Consider the following 24,531-nt stretch of genomic DNA (forward strand, 5'->3'; position numbering starts at 1 on the left):
AGAGCTATTTGGGATCGTCAACTACGTTGCAACTACTTTTCCCTTCTGTGAGCAGCTTAAAGTCATTCGTACAGGTTCTTACGGCACAACCAGCACCGGATATGGTCCTTGCCTGTGCCGTAGGTGTGTGTGACGGCCTCTTGTCTTGTTGCAGGAGGGCAACTCTTCCGAGAGCGTGGTGATGCTGAGGGACGCGCAGCTGGAGACGACAGGCCGCTACCGCTGCGAGGTCTCCGCTGAGGCGCCCTCCTTCCAGACCGTGTCCGACCACGGCGACATGCTCGTCGTCGGTACGTAACGCTTCGCGCTCCAACGCCGCAGCCGCAAATTCCGTCATCACTACACTGCGACAATAACAGCTCTAATGGAGAATACACATGTACACAGATCTGGATCTCATAGCCCTCAAGAAGTCCTGGCTGTACTTGCAATATGAGTCAATGACTCACGTCCTGTTGTAACGTTACATACCGCTGGAAGTGAATTAAAATTTGAGTCCCCCGTAACTTAAATGAGGCTACAAACCCATATAATGGATTTGATCGATTATAACGATTAATTATACTGGCTGCAGACTTTTGCAGGTTTCTGGCTAAATGTGCTGTGTTTCATGTATTAATAAATAAGTAAAAACATTAAATCAGAGTACTTGGCTTATCAGTAAACGCTGTTCACAGAACACGAAGTACAGGGCAAGAAAATGCAGAGACTACAGACTAATTACCCTGATGAGTCATACCCTAAAGATATTTCTCAGCATCATTCAATATAGAATCACAGCCAAACCATATAGGATATTCATAGGCTGGACTTAGACGGCGTCTAGGTACGAGAGGGGAATTGGTCGCGACTCAGGTATCTGTTCAGATGTGCTACGCTCAGAGGAAGAATGTAATGCTGTACTTCAAAGACTACGAAAAAGCGTTTGAAAGAGTGCAATATCACAAACTTATACAAATTTTGAGAAAACTGAACATAGACGGAAAAGATACTCCTTCTTCAGAAAATCTGTACTTGAATCAAACTGCTGAGGTCAGAACTGGCGGTCAGTTGACAGAAACACAAAACACCTGTAGAGGAGTTAGACAAGGCTGTGTACTCTCACCACTCCTCTGTAACCTGTACTCAGAACATACACTACTGGCCATTAAAATTCCTACACCAAGAAGATATGCAGATGATAAATGGGTATTCATTGGACAAATATATTATACTAGAACACGCAATTTGGGTGCATAGATCCTGAGAAATCAGTACCTAGAACAACCACCTCTGGCCGTAATAACGGCCTTGATACGCCTGGACATTGAGTCAAACAGAGCTTTGATGGCGTGCACAGGTACAGCTGTCCATGCAGCTTCAACACGATACCACAGTTCATCAAGAGTAGTGACTGGCGTATTGTGACGAGCCAGTTCCTCGGCCACCATTCACCACACGTTTTCAATTGGTGAGAGATCTGGAGAATGTGCTGGCCAGGGCAGCACTCGAACATTTTCTGTATCCAGAAAAGTTCGCACAGGACCTGCAAAATGCGGTCGTGCATTATCCTGCTGAAATGTAGGGTTTCGCAGGAATCGAATGAAGGGTAGAGCCACGACTCGTAACACAACTGAAATGTAACGTCCACTGTTCAACATGCCGTCAATGCGAACAAGATGTGACCGAGACGTGTAACCAATGGCACCCCATACCATCTCACCGGGTGATACGCCAGTACGGCGATGAATGCACGCTTCCAATGTGCGTTAACCGCGATGTCGTGAAACACGGATGTGACCATCATGATGCTGTAAACAGAACCTGGATTCATCCGAAAAAAATGACATTTTGCCATTCGTGCATCCAGGTTCGTCGTTGAGTACACCATCGCAGGCGCTCCTGTCTGTGATGCAGCGTCAAGGGTAACCGCAGCCATGGTCTCCGAGCTGATAGTCCATGCTCTTACAAACGTCGTCAAACTGTTCGTGCAGATGGTTGTTGTCTTGGAAACGTCCCCATTTGTTGACTCAGGGATCGAGACGTGGCTGCACGATCCGTTACAGCCATGCGGATAAGATGCCGGTCATCTCGACTGCTAGTGATACGAGGCCTTTGGGATCCAGCACGGCGTTCCGTATTACCCTCCTGAACCCACCGATTCCATATTCTGCTAACAGTCATTGGATCTCGACCAATGCGAGCAGCAGAGTCGCGATGCGATAAACTGCAATTGCGATAGGCTACAATCCGACGTTTATCAAAGTCGGAAATGTGATGGTACGCATTTCTCCTCCTTAGACGAGGCATCACAACGACGGTTCACCAGGCAACGCAGGTCAATTGCTGTTTCTGTATGAGAAATCGGTTGGAAACTTTCCTCCTATCAACGCTTTGTAGGTTTCGCCACCGGCGCCAACTTTGTGTGAATGCTCTGAAAAGCTAATCATTTGCATATCACAGCATCTTCATCCTGTCGGTTAAATTTCGCGTCTGTAGCACGTCATCTTCGTGGTGTAGCAATTTTAATGGGCAGTAGTGTATATTCCATTAGTCGCTTGAAGATTGTGAGATAGGTAAAGAAGCATATGCGATATGGATTAACAACGTAAAATACGCAACTGATGCAGTCTTGATTGCAGATAACATGAACGATCAACAAGATCTAACGACAGTGGGAGAACACAGCAGGAATATGAGTCTCAATATCAACATCAAAACGACCAAATTTATGAGTCACTCGCAATTCAGATGAACATCAAAATGCAGACTTAATACATAATAATCAAACCATGGACAGGGTGAACAGATTTAATTACTTAGGGACGTGGTTGTGCGAAAATTGATCATCGGACATGGAAATCAGAAGCAGAATAGAGAAGGCCCGGAGTGCATTCATGAAATTTAGCAAACTGTCCACTATTAATTACTTTGATCTTAACCTCAGAGTTAGATTTATGAAGACCTATGTGTGGTCAGTGTTTTTTTATGGCGTGTAAAGTTGGACGTTGAAAGTGAACATCGTAAACAAGTTGGAAGCATTCGAGATGTGGTTATATCGAAGAATACTTAAAATTCTATAGACAGCAAGGAAAAAAACAAATGAAGACAGCGTGACAGCCATATTTCCAAACTTACGGATAACTTAACACTCAGTTTAACATTTTGTTAATGTCAGTCCACTTGATGTTTACATATATAAAACATTATCTTTTGTACTCCAACATTACTTCAATGACCTACTTGAAAATATCACTTGACTGGATTTTGATATTCCATAACAGATTGCTTTGTCCATACATGATGCAATTTTGTAATTAGCCAAAGAGTATTTCCCCTAATGCCTGTCCTCATATTTCCATGCAGTCTAATACTGAGCCATTATCACATAGTTATTGCCACATAGTTATCGAAGCTCCTTTCAAACTCTGTCAGCTGCTGATAGCGCTGCCTCCTATGAATGCGCGGCAACACCCTGTTCTTCACTATGGTTACTCAACATCTGACGCCAACGACGCTCCTTATATACCCTGCCCTATACCTGCTAACAACACTGAACACGAGTTACCCTAATGCGCTATGACTCCCGTTCTGTCAAAGAGAACTGCAGTTCTAACTCACCGATGGTGTATGCATGCGGAAAGTTACTTTGACATCCATCCATGTCTTCTAGGTGTTTCACTTTTTTGTCAGGCGTTATCTAAGGTATTAATGTCTTCCGCAGGAGATCTTGTGACAGTCCTGTGCTGTCCTAGCAAAATCTACGCAGACTCACACAGCCTTCTTAGTCTTCTTTGCCTCTTCCGCTAACACAATCTGTTTGGGAACCCGAAGGGTTAAATAACAGCCATGAATGAAACCTGCCGTCAGATTAAAACTGTGTACCGGACCGAGACTCGGCACACAGTTTTAATCTGCCAAGAACTTTCATATCAGTGCACACTCCGCTGCAGAGATAAAATTTAATTCTGCCAATAGCCATGAATCTCTCTCACTAGAACCTGAAAGAATGGACAAATTACTGATCTCTATGCCTTTTCGTGTAGGAGTTGCACAGAAAATCTACCCTGAATTATCCCGAAATCATATCTTTAGATTTCTGACTTACGTAAGGAATAATACAGATTTTTCGGTGATAGTTTAATCGAACGATATCAGACGTCTTCGTCTTTTTCAACAAATTAGATTTCATTGGCTTCTAAAAAAGAGTAGCAGACAGTCTTTGTAACAAGCATCAGTCGTCTGCATGTCATTCTGAATTTACTATAATTCTCTATCTCCGTGATTTCTCTGCGTGCATCATCGTTCGTGAGCAACTTCAGAAGCTAGCGGTGATGCGCCATTCTCAGTGTGCTGTAGCGATACGAGAGCAGCCTTCTAAGTAATTACAGAAACAATGAAAGAGTAATTTTTAGAAACAGATTGTTGTGTTGTTTCTCAAACTATTCGCCTTCAACTTTTAAATGCTGTCGCCGTGCCGCAACCAGTTACGAAACATTTTTTGCGATTTGGTTTTGGTGCCTCAAAACGGATTCAGCAGCTCTTTGAGGTCTTTGATACCGTTGTTCATGCATTTTTTGTTTTGTATTAGGGAGCAAAAAGATGTTCTCAGGTGATAAGTAAACTGAATACTCGTGATGAGACATTAATTCGGTGTACTTTTCCGTCAAATTTACTTTTTGGCGTACTTTGTGACCACTGGCATTGTCATCAAGAAGAATGATCCTAAGTTTCCGATTGTTCTTCCGAATTACATCGATGACTAGGCCAAAAAACACGAAATGATGTGGATTAGAGCATAATGCTAGCACTTTTTTGTGAATGCAAAGTCCATTAAGTCAACACGCGTTTTTTTAATATTTTTGATCTTTTATTTGTTTATATATTTATTTTTTTTCGTACTGCTTAAAAAAGTTATATCTAAAACGAAAAAATCTATCAAAATAAAATAATAATATCCTTTCAAACTGCTTGTAATACACTATTTCACCATTTTAGGACCTCAGGATATAGAAAACGAACTAACACTGATTATGGTACAAATATATCCGAAGCCATGCGTAGATAATGCAATTACCAGCACTTTCCATTCTTGCCACAGGACGCTCTCTGATTCGTCACTATCCAAAAAAAAAGGGGAACATAGGTTAATAAGAAAGATATGATTGAACGGTAAAACTACTGAGATGTTGTTGCAAGAGAAAAACATGCCTATGTTGGTTAAGCCTGGCCTTTTTCCCAGAACGGGACGTGGAGTTGGAAATTTTTCGGTGGCTTAGGAAGGAGGCGAAGGGGAAGGGACGGGGAGGGTGGGGGGGGATGTTTGCTGAGGATACGGTAAGAGAGGGGAGCAGAGGAGTTTCGTCTCTTGTTACGATCTCGTTCATGGATTTTTCACTTCCTCGGTCGAAATTTTTTAGCATATCCTGACAGTACCTGGCACAGACCTATTTCTGAGCTTCGATTGTGCGGGACCCATCACGATTAGATCTTTGGGACAGCTCATTGCTGACACAAGATCAAGTGCACGGCATTCTTCGATATACCTAAGGCGTTGTCCTATGATTGTGCACGTACCATTCGTCTTCAATCATGTTCGGCACTCCATCGATCCTTTTAGGAGTAACAACCGGATTTGGTTAGGCTTCAACAAATCGAAGGAGTCGGCAAAGGTTAAGTGCCAACGCACAAAAAAAGTTTCTGAGTTGTTGTATGCCATATGTATTCGGTTAAAGTCAAAGACAAGATCATAAATACTGTGAGACGAAAAAAAAGGCATAGTAAACTCTGCTTTCTAGTGGTACATATAGCATTACTTGTTACTAGCGTATGGTGCATTAGAAATCGCAACAGATAACATGATCATACTTATCTTTTCTCAATTGACGGTTAACATTTTATTCGCAGAACCGCTCAGTTCATAGCTGGCGAAGCAGGACCTCTTGAAAATTTTGCAAAGTAATAGTGAACAGCATTTTCTGAAGCAGGCATGTCACCAAAAGTTGTTGGAAGCCTTCGAGATATTATTCTTGAATTAGGCTTTAACTTAAGGATTAGATAATCAGCCAACGAAAGCCTCTCATGAAACTTCCATTTTTTCACAACGCTGTTTCTTTAAGCACGCACTGTAAACAAATAATACGGCTGCTTTTTGACCTGTCATTCTACTAACAGTAAGAAATGACAATTGGTAAAAAAAAAATGCCAATGGCACAAAGATTTTGTCCATTATGGAGGTGAAACGCTGCGGCCGTGATAAACAAATGTTTTCAGAAATGAGTGCTATCAGTCGCCTTTCGCGATGATACAATCTTTATTTTCGCATTACCACTTTCAAGTCGCCTCGCGATTCATCACCAGATAGTACAGTGTTTTGTTGAGATTGTTTATAGCACTATGGGGATCATTATGTAACTGAAGACGGAGAAGCACTGAATGAAGTGAGACATACAGAATTATTTGAGATGTAAAATCGTAAGGTCCTTTAATGGCATCACTTATACATATTTGATTCCATAGGATTACTGCTAATGCAAGAATCATATTTAAAAGAAAATGGTCTGTGTTTCTCAGTAACGTAAATTAACCAACACTACATTACCTTGCCGCAGGTAATAATTCTCAGGTGCCTTGCAGGATATAAACAAACGATAAGTTGTGACTTCCACTGTTGTTCCTTGATTTTTCGTCGGAGCAGGAATTTTCTTTGGTCAGCACTCAAATTTTCGAGAGTTGTTCCTTGAACCTGAACGACAATAAATACAGCATTATTGATACGTTTTTGATGATTATAACTATCGTATGGAAGCGAAACTTGGTAGATATTCTAATACGTTAACGCAGAACCGATTTGCGCTGAAAAAAATTAGTTCCACCTTTAACCACCAGATGCAAATCTGGCACTGTACAGCATCTCGTCGACGTCTCCGGTGACCATACTGAACATTATACCTTTGTCACTGTTTTGCTTTTTCTGTCCACGTTTCGTTCCTAATCCATACCATACGGAAAGACTTTCTATGTGTCTTTCGTGCATTCAGGGCGGGAGATTTGTGCCTGGCGACCACAACTGGAACTAATTTGTCATCCAGCGTAAATAAGTTTCGCATTAACGCATTGTATTATCTACCAAGTATCGCTGCCATACGATTATTACGGCCCACACTGGACCTATGTTAGTAGATGCACATTAATTATAATCACCCGGTGCCTCTGGGGTTTCAGAAGACGACTGTGTGAAAACTCAAGATGTACAGAAAATAGACACATAGCAGTGGATGAATCATCTCTTAAACTTCTTAACTCATATTAGAAGTGCGCAATATGAGCACCATTTCTTTGGCAAACGTCAATATGTGCGTGAAATTCGTTGAAGTCACAGAATTTGGTAATCTGCCCGTCTGCAGGCGCTAGTTAATTAGACGCAGTAACACGGAGCGGGTGATTTGCCTTCATGTTCTGACACTTCTAGCTCGTAGTGCAGCTACACCACTACGTACAGTCTTAGACAGTAAAACTGACCGCCGGCCGGCCGCCACAGAGACTAAGTCCGAGTCATTCACTTAAGGTGGCCAATAAAACTGACCGCCCCTGACAACTCTAAGTCCGGCCATATGCACAATCTGGCAACACTGTAAGATGCGGAAGTGTTAGGAGGAAGTATTGTCTACTTCCGAGACGTTGTCGGACTATGTGAGCCCGTGGTCTAGTGGCAGGCGTCGTGCGTTCTAAGCTTATAGTCGCCTGTTCGCGTCCAACTGTTTTTTTTTTTTTTTTTTTTCCCACAGTCGGTCTAAAGTTATGAGTCTGACTGAACATCAAAGATAATTCGCTTAACATTCTACCCACCAGCAATAACAAGTATTCCAGAAACAATTCCGCAGGACAGCTCGTGGCTGCGTCGCGATCATAACAGCTTACGCTCGAGCCTTTCCTCGCGCTGCAGCGGCTACCGGCCACCGGCCAGGCGCCACCCGCCGCCTGAAATCCGGCACCGCTCAGGTGAACGCGGCGCGACGCTGTCAGTGTATGTATCAACTGTCATTTTCGAATTTGAAGTTCTAGTTATCATCTTGCAGTTAAGCATTGGATTTTGCATACTTGAGAATCATGAACTACAGTTAAGCATTGTAAAATTGAGTCGCAAGTGGAAATAGGTGTAACATCTGCAACACAACGTTTACTTTTGGTATAACAGAGGGGTGAATGCAGAGGAGGCAGCTAGAAAGATTTGAATTGTGTGTGGAGCGAGTGCTTTTGGGAAAAATACGCCAGAAAAAGATATTCTTGTTTCAACAAAGATCGTTCTGGCATCAATGATTTTCCACATTAAGCAAGTCTCGACTACTGATATATGTGATAGATTACCATTTTACCATCATGCGACATTTGCATTCAACAGGCAAAGTTCAGAAGTCTGGTGTACGAGTACTACATGCTCTAATTCGAAACAACAAAAATCAACGGAGTGACTATTATTGAACGTCATCAGGTCGCTCATTGAGCATTCGTATGCAGTACTGTAACTGGTGACGTGTTATGATGCCTTTATCATTAACTTCCTAAGAAGAAATGAAAGGCTGAGCCCCTCCAAAAGACATAAACTCGAGCAAAGAGTAGTGTGAACATAATATTTTACATCTGATAGCTCCAAAAGTGAGTTTTGGGCTACGAATTCTACCAAAACACAGCTGGAATTTGTTGCCAACAACTGAGACACCTTTCGGTCTCAGCGTAAGAAAATCGAGCAACACAACTACATCACATGTTCTACTGCATGATAACGCACTTCTTGATTTGAGAAACAAAACTATCCAGGAGATTGAAAGTAAAGTCGTCTCTCAGGCACTTGTATTGATAGAGAAGTCCTCTCTCAAGCACTTGTCCCTCTCGTCATATATTCGTTAAGTTTTACCTTTCCCGCTCTTGATCGATCAACCGTCGACGCAATTCATTTCTAGACGAAAATACTCTAAAAACTACTCTGGTATAATTATATCGTTGAAACCAGTAGGTTTCTACTGGCGTAGAATTTGTAAACAACTTTAGCATTGTCAGATCGTTTTAGATATCGTGAAAGAAAATTCTTTTGCTGATTAATTTCTCATTGATGATTACTGTTGCGTTTAGTAAACTATCGGAAAATCCAATTAAAATATTCACTGTACTAATACAAAATAAATTCAGCTTACTACAGAAACATCACGACGGCAGACTATCTTAATAAAGCATTAAGTATCTGTGAGACGATTGAGCGTATTTTAACACGAATTAGTAGGACATTACCGACTTTTGACTTCGAAAAGATCCGTATTTACTTCATTTCCTGTATCATCCGCTATTATTATGAAAAGTGGCATTTCATAGATATAATTATGTATTCACAACAACAAAAAATATGTCGTCATTATGAATTTGGCAGTACCGTAAGGTTTTCGCTCTGACACTAAGGGTTACTGAAAGTAGCAAGGCGCGTTGTCTTAAGATTCCCTTATTGCGTTTGTATCTGCCTGCTTGTAGCTCTGCTACAAAAGAATTAAAAATCTGGCTTTCAGCGAGTCTCGAGAGGCGAACGAAAGCAGCTTGCACCTGGTAGCCAAACATGTTTCTTGGGAACAGGCTACTTCCTAAGTGGGAAGACATTCTTTTGTGGTTGAATTGTTGGCAAATGTCAGTCAGTCGTGTGCTGTTGGTCTAAGCGTTTCGGTGTGTTGAATTTGTACCAATGATTTTTCTACAGGTTTTTTCTGTCCCAAATAGAGAGTTGAAGCCTCCCATTAGTATTTTCACGTCATCTTGGTAAATTTTGCTCATAGTATTTTCGAGTGTGTTCCACAATTTTTCGACATTTTCGGTGTTTTCCTTATTTTCGATGTTGGTGGGGGCATGTGCATTTATGAGTGTATATTTTCTATAGGGGCTCTGAATGAGCATAGTCATAACTCGATTGTTGATGGGTGTGATTTCTTCGACAGAGTTGTTGATAGATCTGTGTTCGAGAAATGCAATGCCGAGGATTGGTGCGAGTTTCGCTACCTTTTGTTGTATTTTGAAGATGTCATGGTTTCCGTAATGCAAGTTTTAATTGTCAATTAATCGTGGTTCTTGAAGAGCAAGGATGAGAATTTTTTGGCGGACGATTTCTTTTGTGAGATTATTTAGGTTTCTTGTTTGGATCAATGTATCGATGTTTAGTTTTCAAATGAATGTTTTCTGCTTGTAGGGAAATTTACCAGAGATCTTCGATATTCTCTGCCGTGCTAACCTGGACTCCCCAGAGTGCGAAAATCCAACTGCCGCCTATCGGTGGCCAGGTTGTGTACCACCTGGGATAAAGTTACCTTTGCTTGCATAGTTCATGTTTTCTTGTGTTTCATTGGTTTGGCCTGGGTGATACCAGGACCGGACAGGACCAGAGGGTGTTGAAGCCTTTGGAAGCAAATATTTTCAGCCAAGCTCATTGAGCTAACAGACGGTGACCAGAGTAGCGGTGATTTTCACTCAGATGTGTCTGGATTTTGGGTTCAACGGATTGAGTAGCCGTTCAGGATTGTGTTAGTATTTGGTTCACCACAAGTATTTGATTTCCACGGTACCATCCATATGGGGGAGGGTTTCCCCTATCGGCCACACGGGATTTTTATTATTATTATTATTGTCATTATGTCATCAGCAAATCCGATATGGTGTATCTTCCCTCCACTGAAATAGATGTGTGTTGTTCGATTCAGTATTTCCATCACGTAAACATGGTTTATAATTACGTTACATTGCTGCTAGTAGACATATTTCTCACTTTTTCTTAGACAGTCGCTAGCTGTTACCCCATCATAGGAATTTATGTGCGCAGCATTGTTGCAATACAGACGTTCAAATTATCCGATTTCTGTAATTTCATTTCGATACAAGATCGTCCTAATCGGATTCAGCCAGTCAGTCTTAATGTGGCTATCCGACTACGACGCTCATCATATGATAGACTGGGTGAACCACATTCTTAATCGGACTGTTGAATCCAGATCACTTATCTATGACAGGGAATGAATTCTTAAACACTGTGCTTATTACAAATACGTTATTTAAATATAAATATATGAACTAACGACATAACAATGTATTTACAGGAGCAGAGACCCATCCATCATAGTAGAGCAGTGCGAGATTGGTTTCAGGGCCAAGAGAGGATGAAGCTGTAGCCGTTTGTTCCACGATCACCGAACATCAACCAGATAGAGAATATGTGGGCAGAGGTAACAAGGTCATTGCCATGTGTCCCTACAAATGCAAGCGACCTTTGGACGAATATAGAAAACGTATGGTGGGAAGTAAACCATCACGCTACACTGTCGACGACTTAATGAAATCAATTTCCCTACTCCCTCGAGAAATCTTACGTAATGATCGTGGGTGGGTTGGTTACTAAAAGTATACTCGTCCACAAAGCCCATGTGGACAGTTATCTGATAATCGATCAAGCTTTGCTTTGTCGCAGCCCTTTAGCATACATCAAGTCCATTTACTTTCAGTCCCTCCTTACAATTCTTGCAGTGCAAGGTAGTTGAAAAATCTCATCCACTCGACGCCAACTGAGGAACTGACTGGTGCATGTGTTGTTCAACACACAGTAGTTGTCAGCCTCACAGGAATCAATGACTGTTTGTGTTTGTGTGTGTTTGTGTGTGTGTGTGTGTGTGTGTGTGTGTGTGTGTGTTAACGCACGATGTGAATCAATACTATTAACATTAGAGAGACAACCAACAATAAATATTGCATCAAATATGACTGTAAAGTATTTTAATGCGATGGGAAGCTACAAACTGAATTTTTACCCATCCCACGTCCTGCGTATTCCGTTAAGTAAGATCTATTAACTCCATAGTATCGTTAGCAGAGACAGTGCGCTCTTGTTGTCGAGGCTCGCGACAAGTGCAGCGATTAGCAGTGCCCAATGCCGCCGCGATTTGTTTATGTTGGCTGAGCGTGGACACTGCAGCAGACGCTTCGCCCTAAACAGAAAGAAATCACCTTGGCTCTGACTCCAGTGAGCGGATATCACTGCCTGCGTGTTCTTATAGTAACCAACGTGAGACTCTACTCACAGGTGCCATGGAGCAATTGCAACGGGTATCATGTCATTAGTCATCAGAATATTAACCAGTGATGAAACGTCCACTCTATTTGAATCCCAAGACAATAGGAACCTTGGCACAAAGGAATGTGAGGTGATATCAAAACTTATCCAACATACAAAAATTAACTGCAGGGCTTTCATGTTTGCAGTAATAGCACACAAGGAAATATTATGTCTTGGAAGCGTATATTTCATTTCCTCTTCTCATATTAACGCCCTTGTTTTAATATGAAGTGAGAAAATAAACACGAAAAACTAAAGTTCCTGAGAAGCATATAAGTCATTTCCTCGTCTCATATTATCACAACTTTTGTTTTAGTATGAAGTAAAAAATAAACAGTTTAGAGTTCTGAAGCATAATATGACACCAGATTCTTATCGTAGGCGCCATCGGAAACGCCAAAAGCAGGGAGCTGTCCATTCTTTCGTCCAACAGTCTGTTTCCTTTCATGTATTTATTCCTCCCGCTAGGAGATTATTATTTAAGGACTTGTGGGCATAAAGTTCTTCAGCAGAACAAGCCTTATGTTATTGTGCTAATTACCGTATGGAAAAAATGCAACAAAGACGAGTTCCGCTAGAGCAGTGAGGTTATTTGCACATGTGTGTATTCAGCAATGACTGCCAGCTGCCACAACACTTCACAGAATCCTTGCGGCAGGCAACACAACTGTGCGTGCACTTCAGACTTCATTCAGTGAGACGTCAGGAGATGGATGAAAACGTCAAATTAACGTCGCTTTCCGAGTCGTATTCAATCCAGAATGAGGTGTTATTAAGGTAGTTGGGTGATCTAGCAATTCCACTTTTATGATTCCCATATGAGTATTTCGATAGCCAAAAGAACCCGTTAGTGTGAAACTATCGGGAACTGCATTATATCAAACTGCAAGAACTTCAGACAATACGTGGACTCTACTCTTCGCTGGGTGACCTATTACTGTTATTTAGCATTCTCTCCGTCCTAGTCAAATGGTTCAAATGGTTCTGAGCACTATTGGACTTAACATCTGTGGTCATCAGTCCCCTAGAACTTAGAACTACTTAAACCTAAGTAACCTAAGGATATCACACACATCCATGCCCGAGTCAGGATTCGAACCTGCGACCGTAGCAGTCGCGCGGTTCCGGACTGAGCGCCTAGAACCGCTAGACCACCGCGGCCGGCCACGTGCTAGTCGTAATGCAAATGGAACTTCAGAGGCGCTTTCCGCTATTCTTGACAAACATCAGTAACCTGTAATCACTGAGAGTCACAACTGCGTTCTAGGCGCTCAGTCAGGAACCGCCATTTGAACCATTTGTCACAACTGCGTGATAACGGTTCAGGTTGTCAGTAGTTGTGGTGGTGTTACGTTGTCAAACTGCTTACAGTAACGTTAATGGTGGCGCACATACTTTAGCTGACTACCTACTTAAGTAAAGATAGTGTTGTGGCGTCGTCGCTTGTCTTTATTTGGCCTCAGCTTGAGTAATCCGATTTAACGACCATGGTACTCCAATCGCGGGCTCCTAATAAACTATGACTGCAGAGATTATCGTGCGGATACTACATTAATTCTGCAATGAAATGCTTAACAAATCTTACCCTCAGATATGCAGCTGGAATGACTAATTACACAGGTACTCCATGTTGCACTAAGTGATCAGTTCGCTGCAATCCTGCTTGTACTGTTCGGAGATACTCGTATACTTCAGAAATGGTTCTAATGGCTCTGAGCACTATGGGACTTAACTTCTGAGGTTATCAGTCCGCTAGAACTTAGAACTACTTAAACCTAACTAGCCTAAGGACCTCAGACACACCATGTCCGAGACAGGACTCGAACCTGCGACCGTAGCGGTCGCGCGGTTCCAGACTGTAGCGCCCAGAACCGCACGGCCACTCCGGCCGGCTTGCCATATGAACCATTTGAACTATTTAACACAAAATGACATTAAAAATTTAAGTTATTCACGAGCAGCTAGTTGAGAATATGTATGAACATTAAATGACACGACGAACCGTCTTGTTCTGCATATGGATTCAAACCCAGCTCATGCAGACTAAGCAAAGATTTCGTGACTGACGGAAACTAACAGTCATTCCTGATTAGGCATACAGAGAGTGATATACCTCGATTTTAGACAGTATCAATTAGCAAACATCAACTTTAAATTGCATAACGCAAACATTTTTAACAGACGCGAATTCCTACCCAGCATCTATTGTCCCTGTTAACGAACTACGAGAGATGTTAAATATTGCTTCTTCACAAGTAACTTACTTGAAATGCCGTGAGGTAAAGCTGTGTGTTGGACACGGATTCGAACCCGGAACCTAATCGGATTGCTATCGAAGCACAGTTAAATGTGACATATCGGAATTTCGCGGCAGTAGCTAGATGTTTTAACTGAAATGACGAGACGAAACATTAATTTTTTCCTTCCCAGGACTCCAACCCGGCACCTATCGCTGTTATATTCTAGAGAAAACGAACGTTAAATATGGGTTTGTTGCACCAGCAGTGACATGTGAGCATGTTTGAACTGAAATAATATGACGAAGAGTTCAGCGCTCACTGGGAATAGAGCCCCACACATATCTTTGTTGACTACACACAGAGACGTCAGCTACCGAATTTTTCTCCACCAGCTGCTCAGAATAGCATCTTGAACTTACAGTCATCTCGCAAATAGTTCTGTGTCTCACTGAGAGCTAAAAACGTCAGATATCGTTAGTGTTGACAGCGAATGAAAATACATTAAAAATCGAAATTATTATCCACCAACAGGTAGGTGTTCTCATGCTAGAGCTTGATAATACATAATTAAATCTTTAGTGCCGGGCCAGGATTCGATCCCATTCACGCGTAATATGTGAAGGTGTTGAGGAATCTGCAGTTTTGAACAAACAACAAATTGTAGCCGAGCTGTATTGCCACGAAGTGACCAAATTCCGCGTTAAGGGCGGTCTGAGTTGCATTCCCAGTTCAGAACCAATTTTATCGACATACAGAAGCTCAAATAAAAGATGGAATAAGTGTCGTCACTTGAAATAAATAACTAGTATAAGAAAGGTTACTGGTGATAGAGTTTCTACATGTCGCCACTCCAGACTTTATTGTGGTTCAACCTACCGTCTACTTGGTAAAGAAGGAATATCATCTTTAATGTGAATTTCCAGACCACGCAGCCATTATATCACCTTCACTTGGTGTAGCCAGGAGAGAATGGAATCTGTCTCTCCCTATCTAAAATCATTGACAGAAGTGGGAATCGAACCCAGACCATAGGTATAACAACCTACCATCCGTCCAACAGACCACGAAATCCTCTTCTCTGCGAGTCATTTTTCTATCGTAACGCAGTTGCGCCACACTGGATGAAAATTCTGACACACAGGCTCCCTGTAGTAATTTGCAGCATGTTCAGTAAATTCATTTACTTGGTTGACCGAATCACCATGAACTAGCTGCCTCGCCTACCCAGTGCATACATTCGACTATTTTGTAATCACAGAAATAAAATCACGCAACTGCCACCTACACACAACTGCCAACAGTGTAGGATGCAGAAGTTTAAATAGGAAGTGTTCCTTTCCACTTGAGCTATTCTATTGCGCTATCTGTTACTAGAAAACGTCGTTCAGTCCAAAAGAAAAGCTGTAACTGTTTGTCTCTCAGAAGTCAAGACCTGGCCATATGCATAATCTCACAGTGCTGTGGAATCCAAAAGTTCTGGAGGAATAGTTGCCGAGCTCTGGAGCTGTTGTAGCTACGTGTCAGCTTGTAGCATAGATAAGATGTCGTGAGTTCGAATACATTCAGTGCTACATTTTTTAAAACGCAATTCTGCTCTCTGCTGAAGTTATCAATCTAATGGAACTTTGAACATAATTCCCTTCACTTCTCAACCCAAAGTAGTCGCATGTGGAAAAAGGACTATTAAACCTGAATAGAGCAAAATGTCACAGTAGTTAGACAGCAGGCAGCAGATGCATCTCGAAGATGTGCAGGGAGAGCGCATCGTGCCATAATATGTCAGAAAAGTATTTTCTACATTAGCCGTCGTGTGGTAGTGATATTTTAGTCTTCTTCAAACTTTGTTTGACAGCTTTAACTCGGAACAAGTTTTCTACATGCATGTAATCAATAAACTGCACGTGCATTGTCAGACTGTCATAGGTAACATCAGAGAATTCGCATATATCGTTGATGATTAATGTCTCTCTCATGTTTACTATTGTTTTAACAACACTAAAGGAAACCTTACGAAAATTGTGCACTGTATTATAAGAAATGAAATAAAACTAACCATGATAACCTTACGACGAAAGTATCTGTACACAAGCATGCCTCTATCGACACGAATTAGTAAAATACTACTCACTTAGATTTTGATTGGGTCTGTGTTTAATTGGTATGCTGTGTCATACTCAAGAGGGATGCAAATGTGGCATTTCATAAATATAGTTACATATTCCTAGAAACCCAAAATTCGCTTGTCAGCAGTGGAAAGAGGCGTTACCTGTTGTGCAGCATTGTATGTTTTTCAACATTGCACTATGAGCTGAAAGCATTTTCTTGCGATTTCCTTATTGATGTTTGATCTGACTGCTTGTAACTCTTTCACAGAAGGGATAAAAACGTTACCAGTCAGTGAGACTGGAACTGCGAACCGTAAAAGACGCTGTTTCACAGGTCAGCACGTTACCACAGAGCTGGCGAGGAGGTATGGGTCTCAGCTTCCTATTACGAGGGCAATAGTAACTAGAACTCGTAAACCGCTATTTAAAGGTCGAGATTAGTTGCGATTTCCACTTGCAACGACTTTCCTGGGCTGAAAACCGTAAATTTTCAATCTTTTGTTACCCTTCAAGCGATAATAACTCAGATTATTCAATGGAAATGACAGGTAAAATCAAGTGAACTTTGAGGCTTAATTCCGTGCACACCAGGAAGTAACTCGTCGATCACAGAGTTGCCAAACATACGTTGCCTTGTTGCCAAATCTCAGTTACAGTACCAGCAGGAAGGAGACGAACCGATGTGATCCTACAGCGGTCTGGGAAGTGACCATAGCTGGTGTCTCCAAGTCGCGGCTGCTACGGCCTGGAATACGTAATGCGTCTGATTCGCTTTCTGTAACTAGTTTTGGGGACTGGAGCGTAGTTACTAATAATACTCAGAACTGACTGCAAACTGAGCATCATAAATCAGCAACTCTCATTGTTGTTTTTATATTTCTTTCGTAAGTGTACTCAAAACTAAGAAAGTCATTCACAGGCGTTTTAGTGCCTCGCCGATAGTCGAGCACAACATACGAATAAAAATAAAAAAGAATGTGTGTGTGTGTGTGTGTGTGTGTGTGTGTGTGTGTGAGAGAGAGAGAGAGAGAGAGAGAAATAAAAAGCAATGAGAGAGAGTGTAAAAAATTGTTGTAAAGAAATTGAATCATGGTATTTAAAGAAATCTTTCATTAAAATGACACGTTCCACATCATTACGAAATGTCGTATTCATGATCTATGGAACAAGAGTTAATCTAATGTAATCTTGTCACATCATATTGATGATTAGCCATGAAGAGTCATGAATTACCGAAATTTTTGCCAATACCAGACGACAATTTTTGTAATAAACCGTGACTCCTATCAAGACCCTTTCGTCCCTGTTATCTAACCACGAAAGATGTCTGATATACCTCCATTCTGAAGTAACAAAGTGTGCATGCATTTAAAGATGAAGTGCATGATGTGAAGTTCTGTGACGGAGATACGAACCCAACACGTAATCCGATTGTTGACTAAGAAAAATCAAATGTTACGTATCGGTTTTTCTTACGAGCCGCTAGGTGTCTGAATCTAAAATAAGGATACAAACTTTTGTGCCTAAGCGACAATCGAACTGCACACCTACCATGCATCCACGAATATAGCTTAAGTATCAGTTGCCTACTCATGAACAGTAAGATGTGTGCGTGTTTGACCAGAAATAACGACACCTGTTGCGATTGTTGGCAACACATGAACAGACATTGAAATTGCGTGTTAATTTTCACTAGCAGGTGGGTGTGCACTTGATAAAGCTAGAAATGAAATTATGAATATTTTTGTACTGGATCAGGTTTCAGACCCACATACTTACCTTTGGAGGAGACCTAGAGAAGATTGCAGTCTTGGGAAAAGGAACGAAATGACTGAACTACTGTTCCGAGAGAGTCAGATCCTCGAAAGAGGAGATACGAATTCGAATCACAGTCCAGCACCAAATGTTTAAACGTCTCTAGTTCAATCAAGTACAAGTAAAATAACAGCCCTGTCCCTTTAAATGGCTATCGGTTCATCAAATAAAATAAAATAAAATAAAATTTTCTAATGTAAGTAAGCTTACTGGCGACTGTATTTCTGGTTACCATGACTTCCGCTGTGTCATTTCCCAACGTAAACCGGCTCTGCCTAGTTGGTAATGAAGGAACGTGATGTTTAATGCGGATTCTGGATTATAACGTCTTTCTCTTAAGGTTACCAGAGGTAAAATAAATCTGTTTGTGCCTCTTAAAAGTAAATGCCTGAACCCACGCATTGCACCTGTGATAGTTCGTTCCACCAGACCATTGTGGCCACATTACCCAGCCCCAGGAGTGTGCTGTAACGGATGATGTGCTTAGCTTACAAAATTAGTCACCGGTGGAAAAAATGCGAGTCTATTAAATGGTCAAGTAGAAGCAAGCTTCTGACGCAGAGATTATGCTATTCTCATGTCAGCAGGATGTAAAGACTCTTCTAGGCATCATAGGCTGGATGTGAAGCCATTTTGATTTTTCACAAATTCAACAAATGTCTTAGTTCGAGAAAATCCACTGTGAAGCGTGAAGTTGCCGGATAATTCGATTATTACTGTTATTATTAATATCATTTTATTCATACCGCCGCTGGAACACGACCGTAGTCTTGAGGTAAAACGCGAGACCAGCTAATATGACGTCTGGCGACCGAAAGCACATATCGACAAACTTTTTATCGCCTCTTTCCTCTCTGTGCTGAAGCTATGAGTGTAATTCAAGCGAATCTACAATATCATATTAGCTGGTCTCGCGTTTTACCTCAAGACTACGGTCGTAGTCAAGAGTAATGTACTAAGACCGGAGTCAAGACCTCCTCTGGGAAGTGCCGCAGTCTATATGTTGCCAGATCGAGCATATTGCCGGACATAGATTTCTGAGAGGAGCACGACTGTATTGTCCACCTTACGTGAACGACTCGGCGGTCAACTTTTTGGTCTGAGACTGTATCTACAACACATATTGCACACTGAAGACCCAGAAGAATTAAAAAAAAAGTAGTTTATCAGAGCAACGTTAACCACAGCGTTCGAAGTATCCATAGTATTGTATACGTGTGTGTAAACGCCTTCCAATGACCACTCAAGGAAGACAAGGATACACAGTCTAGCTTCAATATTACAAATACGCCTCAGTTTGTGGATGAACTCAGACTTAGGTTGATAATAATTTTGAAAATTTAGCAGCACTGTACCCATTGGTGTTAAACTCGTTTTCAACCAATGATTCCCATAGCTACAGGGATACTACTTGTGATACCTCTTAGACAAAATACTTAAGCAGTTTTATCAGACGAAAAGATCAACCTGACACAAACTGTGGGACGTTTGTTTTACAACCTTCGTACCTGGATATTCAGCTTTTTCCTATTTGAGATATCTGTGAACGTTGCTGCTTAAGACGATTTAAGCAGAAACTAAATTCCCTCAGCTTCGACAATGTTTAAAGAAATCGTCTTATCGGCACTTAATCGTGGTTTGTGAATTGTTTACCGGCCGTACTCTTCCGTATTTTGCCGGTTGGAAGGCGAAAGCATACTGAAAAATTTCACACAGAAATTACTGTTACAGTGTACTTATGGAGCCAAATGAGTGAATTGCGTATTTTCCGGGGAGAAAGAGCACTGGCAAACAGTCTTCGCTACATTAGGTTATTTAAACTGGCGTCTCTCTGAGCTAGAATTTATGGTCAGCGACTAAGTGTAAGGTCAACTTTCGGATGCGAGTTTTGCGACTGTGAAATACTTTCCTACATTATAGAAGCGAATATTAAATTTGAACTAATATTGCGAAAAGTTTGTACTTGGACAGCTTAGAATGAAAATACTTCTGTTTATTGCAAAGGGAAACAATAGATTTTCTAAAACACTGTCTGTCATACACAACTTGAAACAGGTCATGTCGACCAAATCATGTGGCAGAACTGACAGCAACGTATATCGGAAGGCAGTAAGATCTCTTGCCTTTTGGTTTGTCAGTACTCGATAGCCATTTCTAGGCGAAAGTAAATGAAGAAAGGCAGTGCGTTTGTGTTACCAAGTAACGTCTTCGTCAATTACTTTAGTTTTATTGTAATCTACGAGTAATTGCTGGTGTTTGATATTAACATGAAAAGGATTCCGTAGACAGGGAAAGAACCTGTTCTTGGGAAACTACTTCTATAGTGACCAAAAGGCATTAAATGATGTTCAAGCACTTGTGTTCCAGCAGCGGTAGGAATAAAATGATATTAATAATAACAGTAATAATCGAATTATCCGGCAACTTCACGCTTCACAGTGGATTTTCTCGAACTAAGAAATTTGTTGAATTTGTGAAAAATCAAAATGGCTTCACATCCAGCCTATGATGCCTAGAAGAGTCTTTACATCCTGCTGACATGAGAATAGCATAATCTCTGCGTCAGAAGCTTGCTTCTACTTGACCATTTAATAGACTCGCATTTTTTCCACCGGTGACTAATTTTGTAAGCTAAGCACATCATCCGTTACAGCACACTCCTGGGGCTGGGTAATGTGGCCACAATGGTCTGGTGGAACGAACTATCACAGGTGCAATGCGTGGGTTCAGGCATTTACTTTTAAGAGGCACAAACAGATTTATTTTACCTCTGGTAACCTCAAGAGAAAGACGTTATAATCCAGAATCCGCATTAAACATCACGTTCCTTCATTACCAACTAGGCAGAGCCGGTTTACGTTGGGAAATGACACAGCGGAAGTCATGGTAACCAGAAATACAGTCGCCAGTAAGCTTACTTACATTAGAAAATTTTATTTTATTTTATTTTATTTGATGAACCGATAGCCATTTAAAGGGACAGGGCTGTTATTTTACTTGTACTTGATTGAACTAGAGACGTTTAAACATTTGGTGCTGGACTGTGATTCGAATTCGTATCTCCTCTTTCGAGGATCTGACTCTCTCGGAACAGTAGTTCAGTCATTTCGTTCCTTTTCCCAAGACTGCAATCTTCTCTAGGTCTCCTCCAAAGGTAAGTATGTGGGTCTGAAACCTGATCCAGTACAAAAATATTCATAATTTCATTTCTAGCTTTATCAAGTGCACACCCACCTGCTAGTGAAAATTAACGCGCAATTTCAATGTCTGTTCATGTGTTGCCAACAATCGCAACAGGTGTCGTTATTTCTGGTCAAACACGCACACATCTTACTGTTCATGAGTAGGCAACTGATACTTAAGCTATATTCGTGGATGCACGATAGGTGTGCAGTTCGATTGTCGCTTAGGCACAAAAGTTTGTATCCTTATTTTAGATTCAGACACCTAGCGGCTCGTAAGAAAAACCGATACGTAACATTTGATTTTTCTTAGTCAACAATCGGATTACGTGTTGGGTTCGTATCTCCGTCACAGAACTTCACATCATGCACTTCATCTTTAAATGCATGCACACTTTGTTACTTCAGAATGGAGGTATATCAGACATCTTTCGTGGTTAGATAACAGGGACGAAAGGGTCTTGATAGGAGTCACGGTTTATTACAAAAATTGTCGTCTGGTATTGGCAAAAATTTCGGTAATTCATGACTCTTCATGGCTAATCATCAATATGATGTGACAAGATTACATTAGATTAACTCTTGTTCCATAGATCATGAATACGACATTTCGTAATGATGTGGAACGTGTCATTTTAATGAAAGATTTCTTTAAATACCATGATTCAATTTCTTTACAACAATTTTTTACACTCTCTCTCATTGCTTTTTATTTCTCTCTCTCTCTCTCTCTCTCTCTCTCTCTCTCTCTCTCTCTCTCTCTCTCTCTCTCTCTCACACACACACACACACACACACACACACACACACACACACACACACACACACACACACACACACACACACACATTCTTTTTTATTTTTATTCGTATGTTGTGCTCGACTATCGGCGAGGCACTAAAACGCCTGTGAATGACTTTCTTAGTTTTGAGTACACTTACGAAAGAAATATAAAAACAACAATGAGAGTTGCTGATTTATGATGCTCAGTTTGCAGTCAGTTCTGAGTATTATTAGTAACTACGCTCCAGTCCCCAAAACTAGTTACAGAAAGCGAATCAGACGCATTACGTATTCCAGGCCGTAGCAGCCGCGACTTGGAGACACCAGCTATGGTCACTTCCCAGACCGCTGTAGGATCACATCGGTTCGTCTCCTTCCTGCTGGTACTGTAACTGAGATTTGGCAACAAGGCAACGTATGTTTGGCAACTCTGTGATCGACGAGTTACTTCCTGGTGTGCACGGAATTAAGCCTCAAAGTTCACTTGATTTTACCTGTCATTTCCATTGAATAATCTGAGTTATTATCGCTTGAAGGGTAACAAAAGATTGAAAATTTACGGTTTTCAGCCCAGGAAAGTCGTTGCAAGTGGAAATCGCAACTAATCTCGACCTTTAAATAGCGGTTTACGAGTTCTAGTTACTATTGCCCTCGTAATAGGAAGCTGAGACCCATACCTCCTCGCCAGCTCTGTGGTAACGTGCTGACCTGTGAAACAGCGTCTTTTACGGTTCGCAGTTCCAGTCTCACTGACTGGTAACGTTTTTATCCCTTCTGTGAAAGAGTTACAAGCAGTCAGATCAAACATCAATAAGGAAATCGCAAGAAAATGCTTTCAGCTCATAGTGCAATGTTGAAAAACATACAATGCTGCACAACAGGTAACGCCTCTTTCCACTGCTGACAAGCGAATTTTGGGTTTCTAGGAATATGTAACTATATTTATGAAATGCCACATTTGCATCCCTCTTGAGTATGACACAGCATACCAATTAAACACAGACCCAATCAAAATCTAAGTGAGTAGTATTTTACTAATTCGTGTCGATAGAGGCATGCTTGTGTACAGATACTTTCGTCGTAAGGTTATCATGGTTAGTTTTATTTCATTTCTTATAATACAGTGCACAATTTTCGTAAGGTTTCCTTTAGTGTTGTTAAAACAATAGTAAACATGAGAGAGACATTAATCATCAACGATATATGCGAATTCTCTGATGTTACCTATGACAGTCTGACAATGCACGTGCAGTTTATTGATTACATGCATGTAGAAAACTTGTTCTGAGTTAAAGCTGTCAAACAAAGTTTGAAGAAGACTAAAATATCACTACCACACGACGGCTAATGTAGAAAATACTTTTCTGACATATTATGGCACGATGCGCTCTCCCTGCACATCTTCGAGATGCATCTGCTGCCTGCTGTCTAACTACTGTGACATTTTGCTCTATTCAGGTTTAATAGTCCTTTTTCCGCATGCGACTACTTTGGGTTGAGAAGTGAAGGGAATTATGTTCAAAGTTCCATTAGATTGATAACTTCAGCAGAGAGCAGAATTGCGTTTTAAAAAATGTAGCACTGAATGTATTCGAACTCACGACATCTTATCTATGCTACAAGCTGACACGTAGCTACAACAGCTCCAGAGCTCGGCAACTATTCCTCCAGAACTTTTGGATTCCACAGCACTGTGAGATTATGCATATGGCCAGGTCTTGACTTCTGAGAGACAAACAGTTACAGCTTTTCTTTTGGACTGAACGACGTTTTCTAGTAACAGATAGCGCAATAGAATAGCTCAAGTGGAAAGGAACACTTCCTATTTAAACTTCTGCATCCTACACTGTTGGCAGTTGTGTGTAGGTGGCAGTTGCGTGATTTTATTTCTGTGATTACAAAATAGTCGAATGTATGCACTGGGTAGGCGAGGCAGCTAGTTCATGGTGATTCGGTCAACCAAGTAAATGAATTTACTGAACATGCTGCAAATTACTACAGGGAGCCTGTGTGTCAGAATTTTCATCCAGTGTGGCGCAACTGCGTTACGATAGAAAAATGACTCGCAGAGAAGAGGATTTCGTGGTCTGTTGGACGGATGGTAGGTTGTTATACCTATGGTCTGGGTTCGATTCCCACTTCTGTCAATGATTTTAGATAGGGAGAGACAGATTCCATTCTCTCCTGGCTACACCAAGTGAAGGTGATATAATGGCTGCGTGGTCTGGAAATTCACATTAAAGATGATATTCCTTCTTTACCAAGTAGACGGTAGGTTGAACCACAATAAAGTC

At 41.2% G+C, this 24,531-nt stretch overlaps 1 protein-coding gene across 1 annotated transcript in view; it reads left to right on the forward strand.

Moving 5' to 3' along the window:
- LOC126194892 (uncharacterized) overlaps positions 1 to 24,531 on the forward strand; it is a 238,915-nt gene that overhangs the window by 173,010 nt on the left and 41,374 nt on the right. Inside the window, exon 3 of the mRNA XM_049933241.1 lies at positions 155 to 290. Within this exon, the coding sequence (XP_049789198.1) occupies positions 155 to 290 (136 nt within the window). The remainder of the gene's footprint in view (positions 1 to 154; positions 291 to 24,531) is intronic.

The sequence above is a fragment of the Schistocerca nitens genome, chromosome 7, assembly GCF_023898315.1.
Source record: "Schistocerca nitens isolate TAMUIC-IGC-003100 chromosome 7, iqSchNite1.1, whole genome shotgun sequence".
NCBI lineage: Eukaryota > Metazoa > Arthropoda > Insecta > Orthoptera > Acrididae > Schistocerca > Schistocerca nitens.